The sequence below is a fragment of the Leptonotus elevatus genome, chromosome 7 (genome assembly GCF_054856555.1).
Source record: "Leptonotus elevatus isolate MCC_2025b chromosome 7, RoL_Lele_1.0, whole genome shotgun sequence".
NCBI classification, from domain to species: domain Eukaryota; kingdom Metazoa; phylum Chordata; class Actinopteri; order Syngnathiformes; family Syngnathidae; genus Leptonotus; species Leptonotus elevatus.
The window spans coordinates 4,236,215-4,254,414 of NC_141245.1; the positions used below are offsets into that span (position 1 = coordinate 4,236,215).

Here is an 18,200-nt window from a genome sequence, read left to right on the forward strand (position 1 = left end):
GTGCTGGAGTACGGAAACATATAAAACCTGCAGGCCTCCGACCCTAGAGGACCAGGATTGGGGAAGCCTAGTATATAGGCAGCATTGAAGAGGTTTATCCTTAATAAATAAATCACATTCAAGAACTGTATTATTACTAATTTAAAGTAGTACCGGTCTGAAGAATGTAAGAACAAACATTTGAAAACAGTTAACATGTTTGTATCTCATGTAGTATCAGTGAGTGCATACGCCCGTGTCAAAATGATAGTCTTCACTTAATATTTTGTTGCACTGCAATCAACTCTCAGAGATCTCTGAACTTGTCAACATTTATTTTGGCTTAATCCTCATCAGAAAACAACTCCAACCGTCTCAAGTTTGATCTGTGCCTTTTCCAGACTCGATGTTTCAGCTCTTTTCACAGATGTTCCACAGAATTAATATCCGGATTCTTCAGGAGCCACTTTAGAATACGCCAATGTTTTGTTCAAAGTGAACTTTTTCAGTTATTTTAACTATGTTATTCTGGGTTTTTGTACTGTTTGAGAACCCATAACCTGCGGCTGAGCCCAAGCTTTTTGACATTTGGCAGTATATTTTACTCCAGAATTGCATTGATAGTCTTGAGATTTTATTGTACCCGCACAGATTAGGATCACACTGTTCCGGATGCACACAAAAAAAACCAGCTCCAAAATAAAAACGCATTCTTCTCCATGTTACACAGTAATAGGCGATATTATTACAGTTGCCAATTAATATTAGTTTGTAAGTAATATAAATGGGAAATTTATATATGTTGTCTTTGTGTGCATCACCTTTGCCTCAGACATATTTGAGAAACATCTAAAGATTTTATTTTTTACACGCACATAATATGTTTGTTACCTTCTTTTTGATGCAAACCAATAGAACAACACAGTCTCCTTCCGGAAGCATTAAAAGCTGTGTTATTGACATAAATGTGTTTATTTGACAATTTTTACAAACAAAACAAATTCTGAGACAGTAGCATCTGCCATGTTTATTACATATACCAGGTAAAAACTTAACAACAAAATAAATAGCTTAAAAGGAAGCTTAAATCATAAACTTGTATGGTCCTTCATTGAAGGGATATAGGCCTAATGCTCCCTCTGTTTTCTCTCATTACATACTGTAAATTGACAGGAATGAAGAATAAAATAATACATATAAAAGTTTGAAAACGTTTGTTTAGATATGATTGTTGATGCAGCCTAATTCTCTGGTTGGGTTATTCTTTATCATGTGAAATATTTTGTCATGACTTGTGTTTTGTTAATTTGGTTGATGATGTTGGTCATGTTTTCCTTGTGTCTCCCTTAAGTTTATTGTGTCCACCTGTGAATTGTCGAACCAATCCCTTGTGTCATCCAATGAGCTCCCTCAGCCACATGTGTCTTGTCCAGGTGTCTCTCGTTGTCTCGTCAGTTTGTTTGTATTTATGCTGCATTTGAGGAAGGTAGGAAGTCGGACATATCCCACTTGGAATCTCCCAGTTCCGCCCTCAAAGCGTTTGAGGAAAATGCTAACAACAAAGATAGCTGATTCCGATCAATTGTTTGTTGTTCTGGTTAAAAACACAGTTAGTTGAAGTAAAATTGGCTTACGTAAAGTGACTTTTTTCCCCGAATAACTAAATTAATGTTATAATAAATAAATAGGTAAATGTGTTTATAATTGTGTAAATTATGTTTTGCTATTCACGCTATTTGTCGTTATGGTGTTCGCCATTGTTCAGTGATGACGGATTTAAACATGTCGGTGAAGTTGGGGTCCTTTTTTCTGACTTCGCAAATCGGATTTCCGAGTGCAAAGTGACGTTCCCGTGCATACTTCCTGTTATAATGTCTGACTTCCCACCTTCCTCAAATGCAGCATTAGTTTCCTGTTTTCTTTCAATGGGGTATATGCCACGGAGGAGGAGCGACTTCCGACTTCCGACTTCCTGGTTTTCACACATCAGCTTTGTTTCCGTTTCCTGTTTGCGACGTGTGGGTTTCCGCCTTTGTACCCCTCGGTTTTGCGTTCCCGTCCACGGGTGCGAGTGTGTAGTGTGTCTGTCTCAGTTGTCCGAAGCATTTCAGAGAGTTGAGACGCCCTGCGCGCTCCCGCCAATGGTCGGGGTGGGGGTGCGAGTTTTGGAACGCGGCCAACAGTGGCCAGAAACTACGCTGATGTGTGGAACCCGGAAGTCCGTGGCATCTACCCCGTTGCTGTTGGTGTTTGTTTGGTGTCTCGGTCCCTTCCAAGTCAAGTCTTTTTCCTTGTGTTTCTTTTGGTACGATAAACCCTTGTTATATTGGACTTTAGCTTATTTAGTATTTCTGAACTACCCAAGCACTTTGTTTGCTTTTCTGTTCTTGTTCTATGAAATTACTTTTTTTAGATCACACACCCACTTCACAGCCTTGCTTCCCTGCATTTGGGTCCACATCCACACAAACTGTGACATATTTTACACAACATGTAAACTCAAGTTCTATTAACTTAATACAAATTGAGTTTGGCACTGAAAACAATTAGTTTTGGCAAAAGTGTATTAAGCCCTACATTGTGCCCTATGTTAGAGTCAATGAAAGGCTCGCTCATGTTGAAGCAAAAAAAACAAAACAAAAGAAAGTCACATTTACCATCCTTAATATAATTCAATTACCTGTGTGTAGAAATGAGAAGCAGTGAAACAAGAGCACACGCCGAGAAAGCTTAAAACCACAACACATTAATATGACTCAACAACTGAGATCAAACGCTAAATTGAAGCAGCCTGGGGACTGAGTTCTGTGGAGGACAGTATGTCAGATGAAAGTACAGTATATTTACACCATGCAGTACAATAGTAGGCGTAATGCCTTTTTCTTAGCCCCACTATAAATGAGAGCTAATTTACAAATATATTCTGTAGGATAGACTAAGTGTAACTCCAATAAATTAGTTGTCAGAGGTGGCAAATCCGGGTCCAGAAAGTAAAAACCCTGCCACAGTTTGTCTTTAGCCCCCTGTGCTAGCCAGCTAGCTCCATAGCAGGTAAATGAGCACCCGTGGAGCTAGCTAGGGAGCTTGCTAGCTAGCACCTGGGGCTAAAGCCTAACTGTGTCAGGGTTTTTGCTTCCTGGACCTGGATTTGCCACCTCTGTTAGTTGTCATTTAAAGTGGTGAAAATAAAACACAGCACCTTGATCTAGCATCTATAAATGGCATCTCATTACTTTTTCGAGGTAGTTTTCCATTGGTTACTTTCAACAGTGGTTGTCAACAGTCCAAAAATAAGACGGCAAAACCATACTCAGGCAAATGCACTTACTGCGACGTGATGCAATCTGTTGATAAGTGCAGTCAGATCAAAAGAGGAATTGTTCAGTTTGCTTATGTTCTTCATAAGCACTCAAGGTTAAAACATTGCCCGGAGACAGGCGCAGGTTTTTTATGAGGGTCACACTTTTCTGGTTCAACAGTCTTGCCAGTGTAGTCTATACAGAAGATGCTGCGGCGCCGCTCGCCCTGACCACAAGTTCGTGAGCAGGCCGACCAAGGTCCCATCTGCCAGATGGGACAGGGCTGATCCCCGCAGGCCCTGATGTCCATTGGCTTCAGGTCTTTATCACAAAGGCTTGAGAGAAAACCTGCACTGTCTCTGCACTCCACATTCCTGCGAGACCACCCCGAACCGCAGCTCTTTGAGCACTCGGACCACTCTCCTAGAACCCAGTCTGGCACACTGAAGGGATGAATCACATGCAAAGATGCCGAAGAGCCCTTCTTCTCTTTTGACTTAAAAGCAACATCTCTGGGGATAAAAAATGAATATTTCACTTTGGGAGGACTGCAATCCCCCGCTGTGGCTAGAAGCTGAACGATGATGGCCTCTTTCAGCCGCATGAAACTCTGAATCCTCTCCAAGGTGGTGGAGGAACCGCTATATTTCAACACAGCACCAAGTACAGGAATGTCCTGTTCCACCGTCGATACTGAAAAGTTTCCATTGAGGATGTAGCTTCCGCTCTCTCTCATTATAGCCAGATAATTCCCGTCATGCTTGATTCCTCTGTGGCTCCTCTGTTTGATATCAATATTGGTTGCACCAGCAGGGATTGTCACTATGTCGCTGTAGCCATAGCTGAAAGTGAATAGTAAGACATGGTTACTTACTCTCAAGCTTTTGTGGCAGAAAGTTCCTTTTTTACAATGTGTTCGGGTAACCCAAAAAAACGTTTTGCCTTGATCGAATAAACATACAAATTAATTAAGTCAATTATGAAAATACTAGGGCTGGGTTTTAAAAAAAAATAGAATAATCGATATTGAGTGTCCTTTTTTCGAGCCTGATATCGATTCATAAAACCATAAAACCATCCATCCATTTTCGTGACCGTTTAGTCCACACAAGTATCGCGGGGTGCAGGAGCCTATCCCAGCTAGCATCGGGCAGTAGGCGGGGTACACCCTGAAATGGTTGCCAGCCAATTGCAGGGCACACAAAAACAAACAACCATCCACACTCACAGTCACACCGAGGGACAATCCAGAGCGCCCAATCAACCTGCCATGCAGGTCTTTGTAATGTGGCAGGAAACCGGAGTACCCGGAAAAAACCCACGCAGGCACGGGAAGAACATGCAAACTTCACCCAGGAAGGACAAAGGTTGGACTCGATCTTACGCCTTCAGCACTGGGAGGCGGACGTGCTACCTAGTCATCCACTGTGCCGCCTTCATAAAACCTTCTTGAAATTTACTGTTCACATGAATTTAAAAGTATTTTCTTACATTTGTAATGGATTGCTCTTGATATAGCGCATTTTTAGCTATAGTGCCCAAAGTGCTTTACATTGTCTCACATTCACCAGTGGTCGGCTGACACGCAAGGCGCTGCCAGGTCCACTGGAAGTCAATTAGGGTTAGGCGTCTTGCTTAAGGACACTTCCACATGGTCACCAGTGGTGAGGATCGAACCCACAACCTCACAGATGGGAGACGACCACTCTACCACTGAGCCACGCCACCCTACCACACCACATTTATGAAATATCTGACTTATCGCACTTTAAGACAATTCAGAATCTTAATTTATTGAAATAGAATTATTAAATATTTCCATCTCATCCTTGCTGATGTCAATGTTTGTGTAACACTTAAGTGATTATCGCGCGTTACTTTCATTAATAAACTAAATCATTTAACCAGTTACAGCCTCCACAAAATTTAATTTGGAATTGAATGTTTTGTGGAGTTTTTATCATGTCCATGATATTTACGAAAAATTGTTGTTCCATAATTAATCAAGATCTGATTGAATTGAATAAAATCGGGAAAAATCTAATCAAACTGAACTCTTGTGAATCGAAATCAAATTGTTGGATGAAATTAGAATCGATACCCAGCCCTAGCTATTGTCCACTGTTAGGGTAACACAATTAAAAGTGTGTTAAATTTATATTACAATTAATATTTACCGTAAAATATTAGGGATGGGTGAGTACTGATACCAGGTATTAGTATCAGGCTGATACCTGGACTTATTTTAATGTATCGGTACGGCCAGTATTGGCCATTTTATTGTAGCCGTTTTATGATCAGGAACATAACGCACTCATGTCTGACAGATGATCTATTAAAAATGTATTTATTTATTTATACAAAATATGTATAAAAAATAAGATTATAGAAAATTGCCATTAATTTCATACAATTTTAAGGAAAAATGCTATATTGGGATATATCAGTCATTGCTTTATTGGTGGGGATTTAAAGTACTTGTGGAATCTATACTTGGTGTCAGCATCAGTGACTACTCAAGAGTTGAGTTCTCGTACTGGTATTGTTCTGAAAAAAAAAGTGGCATTGAACATCCCTATAAAATATAGTTGTTCAGTAACTTACATTGGCTTGTTGTAGGAGCCGGTGATCTTTCTGCAGCTAAGACCGTTTCCTCCACACACGCCACACTTATCCACCCTCTTATTGGATCCAATCACCTGATCGCAGCCTGCCTTCACACACTGGCCTTGGACGCACACCGATGTGGTGTCAGGACCACAAGGTGTTCCATCAATTACCTACATGAGTATATTTACGGCATTAGTAGAGTTCACTAGAAGGTTTTTGCAATACAGTTGTATGAAACGTACTGCACTACACTGCAAGACCAATACACTGATGAAAAAGCCATGGTAAAACCGGGTTCAGTATTTCCATTTGAAGATGTTGCAATAAAAGATCATCTCAATGTAAAATGCCAATTCAGAACAGATTTCCATGATTTGAATTTGTCGGTAACACTTATTCTTTCTCTGAATGTTTTTGAACAGGCTGTGATTTGAGTTGTGTGCATGTACCTTGGATTCAAACACCTTAAATTCACTGCTGCCCCTGGCCCGGCAGAACAGTTTGCATCTGTCCCTAGGAGACACGCCAGCATATTTTGGTATCCAATGTTTCATGTTGCCGTTGTAGTCCAGGTAGTTTGGATTGTTGTACTTCTCACATTGCTCCTCTCGATAACTTTTGCCTGTTATAGAAAAATGGAACAAAGCTGTTTCAGAAACTTACAAGGACATATTTTATAACCAAGACACTTTGTTGTACTTATTGTAACAAATAACATTATACTTTGCAGATTAAATACAGAGTAAAAAAAAAAAAACTACTCAGCGATCTAAACTACATAACTTTCTGATTTGGTGGGCTTTCTGTGGTCCAAATCTATGGAGGACCAAAACTGCCAAAAATAAAAATGAATAAATAAAATAAATAAATAAATAAAAGTGAAAATGAAAACGGATATGAAAAATATAATTCAAAAATTAAATAAAAAATGTATATAAATTGAAATAAAAACAACTATGTTTGTGTGTGTGTGTGTGTGTGTGTGTGTATATATATATATATATATATATATATATATATATATATATATATATATATATATATATATATATATATATATATATATATATATATATATATATATACATAGGAACTCCGTCTGTAATGACAAGTTTGCTCTATATGATTTATTTGGTTGTTACTAACATAACTATGAGATTCGTTATTCAAAAATCATTTCCAGTTTAATCCATTTTGTAGAAACTTTATTTGTTATTTACGTCGAAACACATTCAGTGCGTAGTGACGTAGAATGGCGGCTGGCTCTCTGCCGAGCAATGTGAAAGCAAGGTAAACCTTAGTAGCGTTCCTAAAGGAACGATCAAAACTTTTGAATGCGTCTGGTGAATGGCGAGCGCACAGCGTGGAGGAGGGTGACTCTCCAGATCGCCTGTTTTTTCTTTAGGAACGTTACGAGACTTAACTTGCTTTCCAACAGTATTGAAGGAGTTCCCAGAGGTGAGAATGCAAAGGTGTGCAAAGCAGTAATCAGAGCATAGGGTGGCTATTTTGAAGAAACTCAAATCTAAAACATGTTTTCAGTTATTTCACCTTTTTTTTGTTAAGTACATAACTCTACTGTTCATTCTTAGTTTTGATACCTTCAGTGAGACTCTACAATGTGAATAGTAATGAGAATAAAGCAAACACATTAAATGGGGTGTGTTCAAACTTTTGGCCTGTACTGTATATCCATAAATAAATGAATACAAGTAAAAAATAAATACAAAAATAAATGTGGAAACAAATACTAAAATAAATATATAAATATAATTAAATATCGATCAATAAATAAAAACGCTCTGCTCTCACTTTTTTTTTTATCTCATTTTTTATTTTATTTTTTATTTTTACTTTTATTTATTTATTTATGGATATATATTTTGCTGGTTTTATTTCCTTATATATGTATTTTTTGTATTTAAATTTTGAATCATATTTTTTAAATCCATCTTTATTTATTTATTTATTTATTATTTTGGCAGTTTTGGGCCTTCATGCAAATCAGTTGATGGCTTTTACTTATACTGTACTCATGTGTGACTTGTATATATTAAAATTAAAGAGTCAACACACCCCTGTTCAAAACGTATTTTTTTGTGAAGTAAAAAATAGACCAAAAATGTTCCCACCATTAATGTGGCCTATAACCTCTAAAAATCTGAGGGGAAATCAAAATCCATCCATCCATTTTCTTAACCGCTTTTTCCTCACAAGGGTCGCGGGGGAAATCAAAATAAATGACTGAAATAATGTGGTTGCGCAAATGTCTTATAACTTGCATGTAGCTGTGTTCAAAACACAAACTCATTTTAGCCATCACACATCTGATCTATACCCCAAATAAATTAGACTCTTTTTTTCCCCCTCCTTTCTAGCAGAAGCGGTTTTGTGATCAAACTGGCTGCCATTTTGACCTCTTCATAATTCCCTCCACCTTGTCTAAGACCCCAGTTCCAGCTGAAGAAAAGCAGAGCAATGGTATGAATTATCTTGGTCTCGTTTTTTTATATCACAAAAACAGCATTTGAACAGGGGTGTGTGGACTTTTTATATCCACTATGAATCAAAAACGGATTATGCTGACTGACAACCAGGTGAAGTCATTGGACTTGTATCTCACCATTGTTGTTACAAGGCTGTGTGTTGCAGGACTGGTACTGAACCCTCTGTCCCTCACAATAGTTGCCCCCATTCTGAGGCTCAGGGTTCGTACACTCCCTATAGGAGAACTCTACTCCACCTCCACATGTCCTGGAACATTGCTGCCACGGTCCCCACGTGCTCCAGCCACCATCCACAACCACCTGTGGTAAAGAAAAAAGAGAGAAAAACAGGCAGTAGTCAGAGAGGTTGGTTGCCACAGGAAGTCTCAACTGTGCAGCCGAAACCGCAGTCTGGGCTTCTGGCTCTGAGGCTGCAGTGGGTTGGCATGCCGTGACTCCAAGCTAATTCTGTGTTGAAGTACGGCACGCGTCCTCTGTCTGCCTGTACCCACATTCTTGCTACATGTGTCACTCACTACTTGTGGAGCCTGCCATACTGCTGCTTGCTGAGGCACAATTTAAAGGCTGTGTGACTTTTCCAGAGCTTTAATGACTTTGGGACAACTCAACTCCCAGCTGCTACTGTGTCTGGGTGCATAAACAGATGTGTGATCATAACACACGGATAAACTATAAAGATACCCTGACTAAATTTAAACATTATTTAAAAAAAAAACCCACCAAGAACTTTCTGTACATGCATTTACCATCTTTTTCATATTCTTGCATGGTTGCTGTACATTACCAGTGTTGCAAAAACAAAAGGCATAACGTCTATGGTGACCGTATTATGACGACCATCCAGCTGATGGTTGCTCTTTTAATCTCTACCCTATAAACAAACAAGTGAAACACTTTTTTTTATCACAGTAAATGGGCAATGGTACTGCAGATTGGATTAAAGAGGTACTTCATTTTCTCCAACTGGAGAAGATATCAGATTGACTCTCAGGAGAGACCTGGAACCCATTTTTGTTACATATTAAAGGAGCAAGCAGTCCTAATTTGGACTGAAATGAGAACCAATTTGTCCTGCATCGTCTGTCTTTACAAGATGTGTTACTTTAATTTTTGTTTTGTTTTATTCTATTGTGTTTTCTTCTTCCGTCTTTTTGCCATGATTAATGCGGTATATTTTTTGAGATATGTGCCTGGGGAGGGATAGAGTATGTTTTTTTTTTGTTGAACAAGAAAATGTTCACTATTTTGTGTGAAACTTTTGCTTTTGACCGGTGACATTATAAAACCAATAAAGATAGTATGACAAAAATGGGCAATGGTACAACAAAGTTTATAAAACAGGGTAATTTTCTGTATATTAAGTCATTTGCTCACAAAAACGTATAAATCCGTTCTATTTTAAATGTTTTAAGCGTATTTATATTATACCAGAAGGTCGGCTGTTCGATCTCCACTCTCCCCAAGTCATGTGTCGTTGTGTCCTTGGGCAAGGCACTTCACACACATTTCCTTCAGTGCTACTCACACAGGTGTATGGAAGGTGGGAATGTTTGGTGGTGGTCGGAGGGGCCGTAGGTGCACACTGGCAGCCACGCTTGCCGTCAGCCTGCCCCAGGGCAGCTATGGCTACTTAAGTAGCTGACTGCCATCACAGTGTGAATGTGTGAGTGCATGAATAATGTATCCATTCCATTGTACAGTGTCTTTGAGTGTCTAGAAAAGTGCTATATAAATCCAATGCATTATTATAACGGGTGCCAGAATAATCTTGGAAACAGATGTTTTTTTCTAAAACACTACAGAACACAATGACATCTCATTTTTTGCCATTTAAATAATGCCTGATAAATCCATTGCAACTTCAATAATTTTTGATATAATCAAATGCTATCATTATATTTGCATATAAATGTACACACTTGGCCACCTTGCATATGCTGCTCTTCTTACCAGTGGCTCCAGCACCTCCTTTGTCGGCATGCACACTCCATGGAGGCATGTCCTGTTGAGACTACAAGGGGTGCCGTCAGCCCAGGGCAGGCTGCCATTCTTTGTGGAGCACTGAGATGTTCCATCCTCCTGGCACCAGAGCTGGCTGCAAATATCACTGTCTGTTGTGTTGGGACAATGGAAGAATTCCTCTCCAAAAATCTGCTGGCACTGATAGTCTAGGTTGTATTTGGTGCCTGGAAGCTCCTTCGGTAATGGCAAACTGCTCTCTGGAATGTCCAGCAGGCAGTCTCCTGTGGTGATATACAGAGCAATACTGAAGCAGATCAACTTGTGACTCTACACGCCTTTTTGTGTGGTACGACAACAGAAGAAAAACATTCCAGTTTGTGTGCTAAAGATTGAACTAATAAAATTAACCAATACAATGTGTTTTTTTGGCAAGTCTGTAGTCTGAATCTTACATTGCTGTCTGATTTGCTTGTATTGCATTCAATAAGCACTTTGTCTGGAGTAACATTCCCAGTTTGGAATGAACATGTTTTGCCACGAGAGCTTTCTTTCGAGACATCTGATAAAGAGCATATTTTGCTGACACCAGCTGTTTCTTTTGGCTCTAGATGGAAAACAGGAAGAAGTCCATGCATAGTATGACTCAAAGAACAAAAATGTTCATCAGTAGTTCTTGTAAGTACACAAGAAATGAAAGATACATGACAATGGGCTTCGATTATCAAACAGTGCATAGAACAGATTCTAAATTTGTTTGTACGACTAAAATTTAGAGAGCCCTGTTTTTATAGGGTCGTCATCCATGCACCTGGCCTATAAACAGGCACATCTTCATTTTGGTGCTGGGGCAAGTCTAGTCTACTGTCGTTGGGACCGCATTGTACCTCTCTGGGCGTTCTGGCAGAATCAGCTGCCACGGCTCAGGCGCATCTCGCAATTTGGGGACAGAAAGTAGACCGCTCATCATAAAAACAAGTGAATCTTCATTTTTGTGCCGGGGACATTTAAAGTGGAAGTCAACCTTAAACATTTCTTGACAATAATATGTGACCTCACTAGTCTAAACATGACATTTTGATTAATATTACATTTTTGGAATACAAGTCATGAAGCAAAATCCAGCCGTTTTTATCTATTTGGAGGGCAGCCATTTTGCCACTTGCTGTCGACTGAAGCTGACATGAATTTTGCTCAGGTCTAAGGTAACAACCAATCACAGCGCAGTTTTAGAAAACAGGTGAGCAACATCGATGTCATCTTAAGTCGACAACAAGCGGCAAAATGGTTAGACCCTAAGGTGGATAAATACAGATGGAGTTTGGTGCTTAACTCATATAAAATTGTGTTGACTTCCCCTTTAAGCATGTTTGTTAATTTGGTAGAACTATGACGCCTCACTGCAGGCATTCCGGCTCCCATGTATAATTATTTGTGCATTGGTTGACTGAAATCATTTCCTGTTTACGGAGCTGAATTAATTGTATGATGATGATTTCATTAAAACGTGGCTTTAATTAATACAGCATATGGCTTTGGGAAGCCTTTGTTTCATTTTGGCTTATTGTTGATGTCAATCTAACGTCTAGCCATTCTATCTGTAGTTTCACTCTTCTACCACAAGGTTTTGATAAATGAGGCCCAATGAATGCACTGTAAATCCCAAAAAAACTAAACAAGCAGGTTCAGAAGTAGATGTGGGAAGACAGTATGAAGCAATCAAGGGTGAGATGAAACATGCCTGCGGCTTGTCATTTATGGGGTAGCATGTTAAAGCAGGAAAGACATCGTTAAGGAGGAATATCAGTATGTTATTCATCTCTGAATCACACTTAATTATAGAGTGCACATGACAGATGACAGGGTCTGCTCATATTAACACGTTTGATTTACACATTGACTTTTCTTACCATGACCATTGTCAAAGAACTCTGTGATGTAGAGTGCACTACAGGGAGACCAAGGCGTGTTTTTGTTGAGGCTAACAAACAGCGGGGCCATCAAGTAATGCCCTCCAAGATCCCCAAACAGCCTCTCGCAGGTTTTGGAGTCATCATGGGGCATGCTCAGAACGTGACCTAAAGCAGGCGAGAGTGTCAAAAAAAATAAAAAAATAAAGATGTTTCCTAAATCCCAAAAAACTAACCAAGTTCATGTGCAGCAGTGAAAGCAGCCTGCAGGCCGTTGTCCTCTATAACAGAGCAGCTTCTCTTGGGATCACACATTGTCCCGACATCGGCAACACCCAACGTATCACAGCTCTTTTGGCCACAAATGTCCTGCCACACAAAAAAAACACAGACCACTGCAACAGCAATATTATGACAGGAAAGGAATGACGTCCATACAATGCTCACAATAAAATCATGTTTGATAAAAAGAAAGAATTAGCTTTTGTGTCTGCCTGGTGCTGCATATCATTGTACTGTATGTCATTAGAACCAGCATGTCAAACAGATCGCAATAGGAATTTTATTATTCAATGCCAAACGATTGCTCATTTAGATATACTAGTGATGTGTTTTGATCTTGTAGTCAGCGCAGGGCCCACCCAACGAAGTGTAAGAGCTGCATGGAAAAAAAGGCCTTCACAATGAAGTGGAAAAGATTTATCAACATCACAGTGAGTCCAAAATATCCCAGCCACCCCACCATACCCGGTGTTTGTTATTTTTCATATTACCATCTCAACATTGTGCAAATCCTTTTTACTGTTGGTTCTTGTTATCAAACGAATTGTGTGTTTCTTTTGGAATGCTACAAGGCTTACCTTGCTTTCTTTATACCCGTTTTGCATCGCTCGACAGAGAGCCATTCTACGTCACTACGCACTGAATGTGTTGCGACGTAAACAACAATGGTGGCGTATGTACAAATAAAGTTTCTACAAAATTTATTAAACTGGAAATTATTCTTGAAAAATGAATCTCATAGTTATTTTAGTATCAACCAAATAAATCATATGGAGCAAACTTCTCATTGCAGTTGGGGTTCCTTTTAACACAAAAAAAAGTAACCGAAATATTGGAAACCGCTCTCACTACTCTGCAGTGTGTTTCTACTGCAAAGTATGAAAACATTAATAAACAAAAAAAGTTTAAAAAAAAAAATACACATCTGAATGAAAATCAAGAATAGACACAATCCAAATATTCACAATCCACTATAATTGACAACACATCTGGTTTTGGGACTGCAGTTGAGTACTGCTCAGCATGTTTGTACATCTTGTTCCACAAAAGCATCTGCCACTCATATATTGAGTTCTCCATCTATGCCTGCAAGTATGGCTCAGCACACACAAACAATATTATATTTATAAAACAGGGACTATGTAAGGTCAATAATCACATACAATACAAGTTGCATGTTTCACTGTATTAAACAATGTGGAGATTCAAAATACATCTCGCATAGTGCAGGCTCTTGTGACAATGGGGGGAGGGAAGGGGGGGATGACATACACATCTGAAACTGAACCACGCTAGACCATGGGCTTCATAATGTCAAGGTTGATTTGTGGAGATCCTAAAGTTAGCTCATCCATGAGGAGCCTTGCATCCTTTACATTTCAAAGCATATCTCAGTGTGAATGAAAAGAAAAACACAAATCACATTTGCATAAGTGATGTATTTTCTGATTGAATTAAACTCTTACTCAAAATGCGGAGATTTACGTAAGCACTGAGTCATTTGGGTCTGAGTAGTGCAGACAAGTGGAATGCTTACATTTTCTTGAAGATGGACTTTAGATATGCAACATAACCTTTACCATGGCATGCAAAATAAAATGTGATGTTCCCCAAGGAGCCATTCTTGAACTACTTTAATTTACTTGTACTAATAGAAGAAAGAGAGTGTTTTATTATGCAGTACAGTACATTCGAAGTAATACATTTTAAATGATTTTTCTGGTTTCTGGATCTTGGTCAATTAAATTTCGAGAACTGCTAAGCAATATTAGGGTGTCAGGTGATTAATTTTTTTTTATCGTAATTAAACACAGGACTTCAATAGTTAATTCACGATTAATCACAAATTTTATATATGTTCTAAATGTAAAATAAAATGTACAATATGTACATATTTTTTCAAAGTTTTCATACTCTTGTTAAGTTTTCATACTCTTGTTAACATAAAAGTAGGGAAAATGTTAAACTAATAGAAATATGGCTACATCTTTTAGTCATTGATACAGTAATTTCATAATACTTCATAAAATGTAGTTAAAATAAAAATATATACTGTACTGTAAAATAACAAGTGTAATATTGATTTGTGTTGAGGTAATTTTTCTGCCACTAGATGGCATAACTGGATTTGTAAGACATTGGTGATAGGTCAGTGCATTTTTCTTTTCATATGGGCTCCTGGTGGCGGAGTGGTACTGTCATTGCCTACGATGCACGTTGACATGGGTTTGCTTCCCCGCCTGTGAGACCGTGTTAGTATGTGTGTGTGTGTGTTTGTATGAGTACAAAATATACACACAAAAAAATCATATTAAGAGCTATCTAATCTTTAACATGAAGTAACTTGTGAGATTCTGCGCATTTTTTTAAATTGGAAAATATAACTTGACCCCAGTCTCCGCAAATATATGCATTACTATAAAATGTATTACTGCTCAATTTTAACATGGACGTGTCGTTGCGACTGAAATACTAACTCAAAATGAATGTACTAATATTTACCCCCCTAACACATATATAATTTGTGTGTATTTATATATATATATATATATATATATAAAACAGATGTTGGTTTCTGTTGTTTGATATTCAAGCTCAAAGAATCCACCAAATGTACCACTTACCTTTCTGGTGAAGAGCATGGCAGTGTCATAGTGCTCTGGATGACGCTGACTTGGTGGGTTGAAGAATTGCTGCCAGGAGCAAAAGTTCCTGAGAGCCACCCCTCCATTGCTGGAGATTTCTGGCCCAACCTCCTCGTCCTCTACCACCAGCAGCTTCACTACCACTAAATTCACCGAATTCTTTATGCTGGGGTGCTTGTACAGCTGGGCAGCCATTGACATCAAGGTCAAAATATAATGCTGTGGAATAGAAGGGGTGGAAAGCTTGAAATGTAAATGGCAAAGGAATACAGGTAATTGAAACATTTTGAGAGATCCATTGTTTGATTCAAAGTTTTACATTAAATGGTTGCTTGGCATTTGAATAGATGTTCTAGCAGATAATGTTACAAATGTTATTTTCATGAACATTACTGTATGACTCCAAACAGGATAAGCGGGTGGGGGGGGGGACAATGGATGTTTTTCCTTTCGTTTTTTTGTGTTTGTTCTATATTGGCAATCAGAACAGGAAACTAAAATCAAATCTGGTGGAAGTGAGAGTTTGGGACTGAATCACAATATAAATTGATACAATTACAAAGAAATCGAAGGCTAAACATAGAAATAGGTTCAGTAATAGAAATTTGTCACATGAATCACTTAGCAGTAAGCTAATACGTGGAAGAGAAATACTGATGATGGCAAACAACAGGATTGCGATTAAATCCTGATCATAAATACTGTATCCGATTATTTGTGGTTGGTGAATTTTCATTTCATCGTTGCCACATTTGTGTGCTGTCACATTCCCCCCATCAAACTACTGAAATCCTTCTGGGCAATAAACTGTGTTGCCATTTGGAGGGAATGCACGGAGCAGATGTCACAAAGCCTACAAGTAATGTGGAATATTTAGACTCTCCTCCATGTCTTGAGCTAAGTGGATAATTAAGATTGATCGTCTTTCTGGACGTGACACTGGAAAGACTTGTATTCAAATAATTTTATGTTCACTAGCCATGACTTTTATGTGAAGCATGTTTTCCCAACTCTAATGGTTTTTTCTTTTCTTTTGCAGAACCAGTAAAACACACTCAATATTCTGTGCCATGCACAGTCTGTGATTTCCTCTGAGAATATAAATTTGTTCTTGTTGTATGTTTTTATGTATAGACTACCATGCCGTTCTACCTGTGTTGATGTGACAGCTTGTTTGTCTTGACAAGCCCAAGCCCAGTTTACTGTCTAATGCTTGTCCACATGACCCGGGTCTGTTAAACCCTGTTAAGTTTGACATCTGTGGATCTTGGTCAATAACAGGCCAATAATTTGCCAAACAACAGTTCAAACGTCAAGATTCATGCAAACAGGAAATGCACTATTCATTTTGCAATTGCTTCCCATGGAATGCACTTTACATAGTTACGTTATGAATCATGGGAAGTATCTTCCATGATGCTGCTGTCCTGCTGCCAAATCATGACCAAGTTCTGAGGAATGTGTTTCAGCATTTTTTTTTCTTTCACATTTTTGTTGCCTGACTTTTTTCGTTGCCTATGTTAAACAGAGCAGCAGTATTTAGCATCCTCCCAAATTTGTTTTTTGTCTAAACCCTTAATCTAAACAATACAACTTTTTGATAACTTGGTTGAGCATAATTGCAGTTTAATTAGGGGAAAAAAATACTGGAAAATCGCAAGTTCATCAGAAAAACATGGCCTAAATAAATGTGATATATACTGTGGATTTGAGAGAGTGTCTGACCTTTATTTCATCCCCATAGAAGTGGGTCATGCTTGAATCTGCCACTGCCAGGGTCTCTATGAACCGTGGCGCGGAAACGAAGCGTCTCCGGCGAGGTTCCCTCTGTGCGTCACTGTCATCACGCGTAAAACGTTCCCACTTGTGTTTCTCCAGTCCACTCGTTTCGACCGCGTGATCGAATAGGAAGGGGACACCGTGTCTTTCGGACAATGTCCGCCTCTTGATCACATGCAGCTGTTCAGCCGAGTGTGACCCAAAGCCTCCTCGAAATTTGGGTTCAATTAGGTACTCTGTCCCCTCCGTTATGAAGGAGCCATAGACGCCGGAGCATAAGCTCAGAGCCACAAGCGAGTGTCGATCTTGATCAACGTTCCCTGAATAAAAACAATTTCTCAGCTGTCCTTCACTTTCACCCGTCTGGTTGATTAAATTGTAGAACTCCGCACCCGGAGAAAGTTGCGCACCTGAGGCGCTGCGTAAAACACTGACGTCTTTGGCTCTCAGGCGCTGTATGGTAAAATAAGGTGAGATGAAACTGTTGTCTGGGACAAGATTGAGGGTCAACTCTTTGCCAAATGCGCTGAGGAAAACTCTCGCCTGGTCCTCGCTTCTTTTCCAAAAGCGACCGCTGGCTCTTCCGTTTATCCGAACAGGTACAACATCCTCGGATTCAAACCAAGTGGAGAGCGTTGGGTGGAAGACGCACAAAAGCAGCAAACAAGCAACGGGGAACATCTTCTGCAATTTATCACAATATAAATTCCCTAATCTTCGATAACCCGTCTGGGTTTAGGAGTCAAAACTCTTCTTACTTGACGTTTCTAAGCCCTGTAACGGCAGAATTAGTCAGAGTGGGTCTACTTGTGATGCTAGTGTGTGTGAGTGTTTCCGAACCGAGCTCGGTCCCTGTTGTGTCACTCACCAGCGTCACTCGCTGCAGTCTGGACACAGCGGGTCTATTTATACGTTCTCTTCTTCTCCAGACAGGAGGTGAGGGGGCGGTGGGGTGTATTTTTGATAATCTGCTTGCTGGAAATCCTCCTCCCACTCGTACTCGAAAAACTGTTGGATAAAATGGACCCGATGAGAATAAGCCTCCACTTACCCTTGTGGAGAACTATTATTAACCCAGTAAGTTGAATGGATAGGCAGACATGGGCGCTATGCATATCTGCGTGCCCGCTACTCTAGTTATTTCAGAGTCCTGTGTGTAAGTGACAGGCCCCCACCGAGACAGGACCACCCCCGAGGCCAATCAAATGTATTAATATATTCTATTGTATA

The 18,200-nt window shown here is 39.3% G+C and overlaps 1 protein-coding gene across 2 annotated transcripts; it reads right to left on the minus strand.

The window, feature by feature from the left end:
- Window positions 1-939: 939 nt before the first annotated feature.
- Window positions 940-17,836, minus strand: LOC147170412 (A disintegrin and metalloproteinase with thrombospondin motifs 8-like). Of its 2 annotated transcripts, none has more exons than XM_086081242.1 (9): window positions 16,917-17,836; window positions 15,171-15,410; window positions 12,501-12,633; window positions 12,265-12,432; window positions 10,346-10,635; window positions 8,512-8,695; window positions 6,338-6,510; window positions 5,883-6,058; window positions 940-4,120 (listed from the first exon to the last, which is right to left on the minus strand). In XM_086081242.1, exons 1-9 carry the CDS (start codon window positions 17,649-17,651, stop codon window positions 3,379-3,381), a joined length of 2,841 nt encoding a protein of 946 aa, XP_085937368.1. In that variant the 5' UTR covers window positions 17,652-17,836; the 3' UTR covers window positions 940-3,378. The 2 variants fall into 2 exon arrangements, with proteins under 2 accessions (XP_085937368.1, XP_085937367.1); XM_086081241.1 differs by having other exon boundaries at window positions 10,346-10,638.
- Between the last annotated feature and the right edge of the window lie 364 nt (window positions 17,837-18,200).

Bases quoted from the DNA above. Each gene is read 5' to 3' on its own strand.
- LOC147170412 (XM_086081241.1), bottom strand. From the start codon at position 17,651: ATGTTCCCCGTTGCTTGTTTGCTGCTTTTGTGCGTCTTCCACCCAACG. The intron at 8,696-10,345 runs GTAAGAAGAGCA...TCTTTACCACAG, and splicing joins AGGAGGTGCTGGAGCCACTG to GTGGTTGTGGATGGTGGCTG. The intron at 4,121-5,882 runs GTAAGTTACTGA...ATTCACTTTCAG, and splicing joins GGCTCCTACAACAAGCCAAT to CTATGGCTACAGCGACATAG.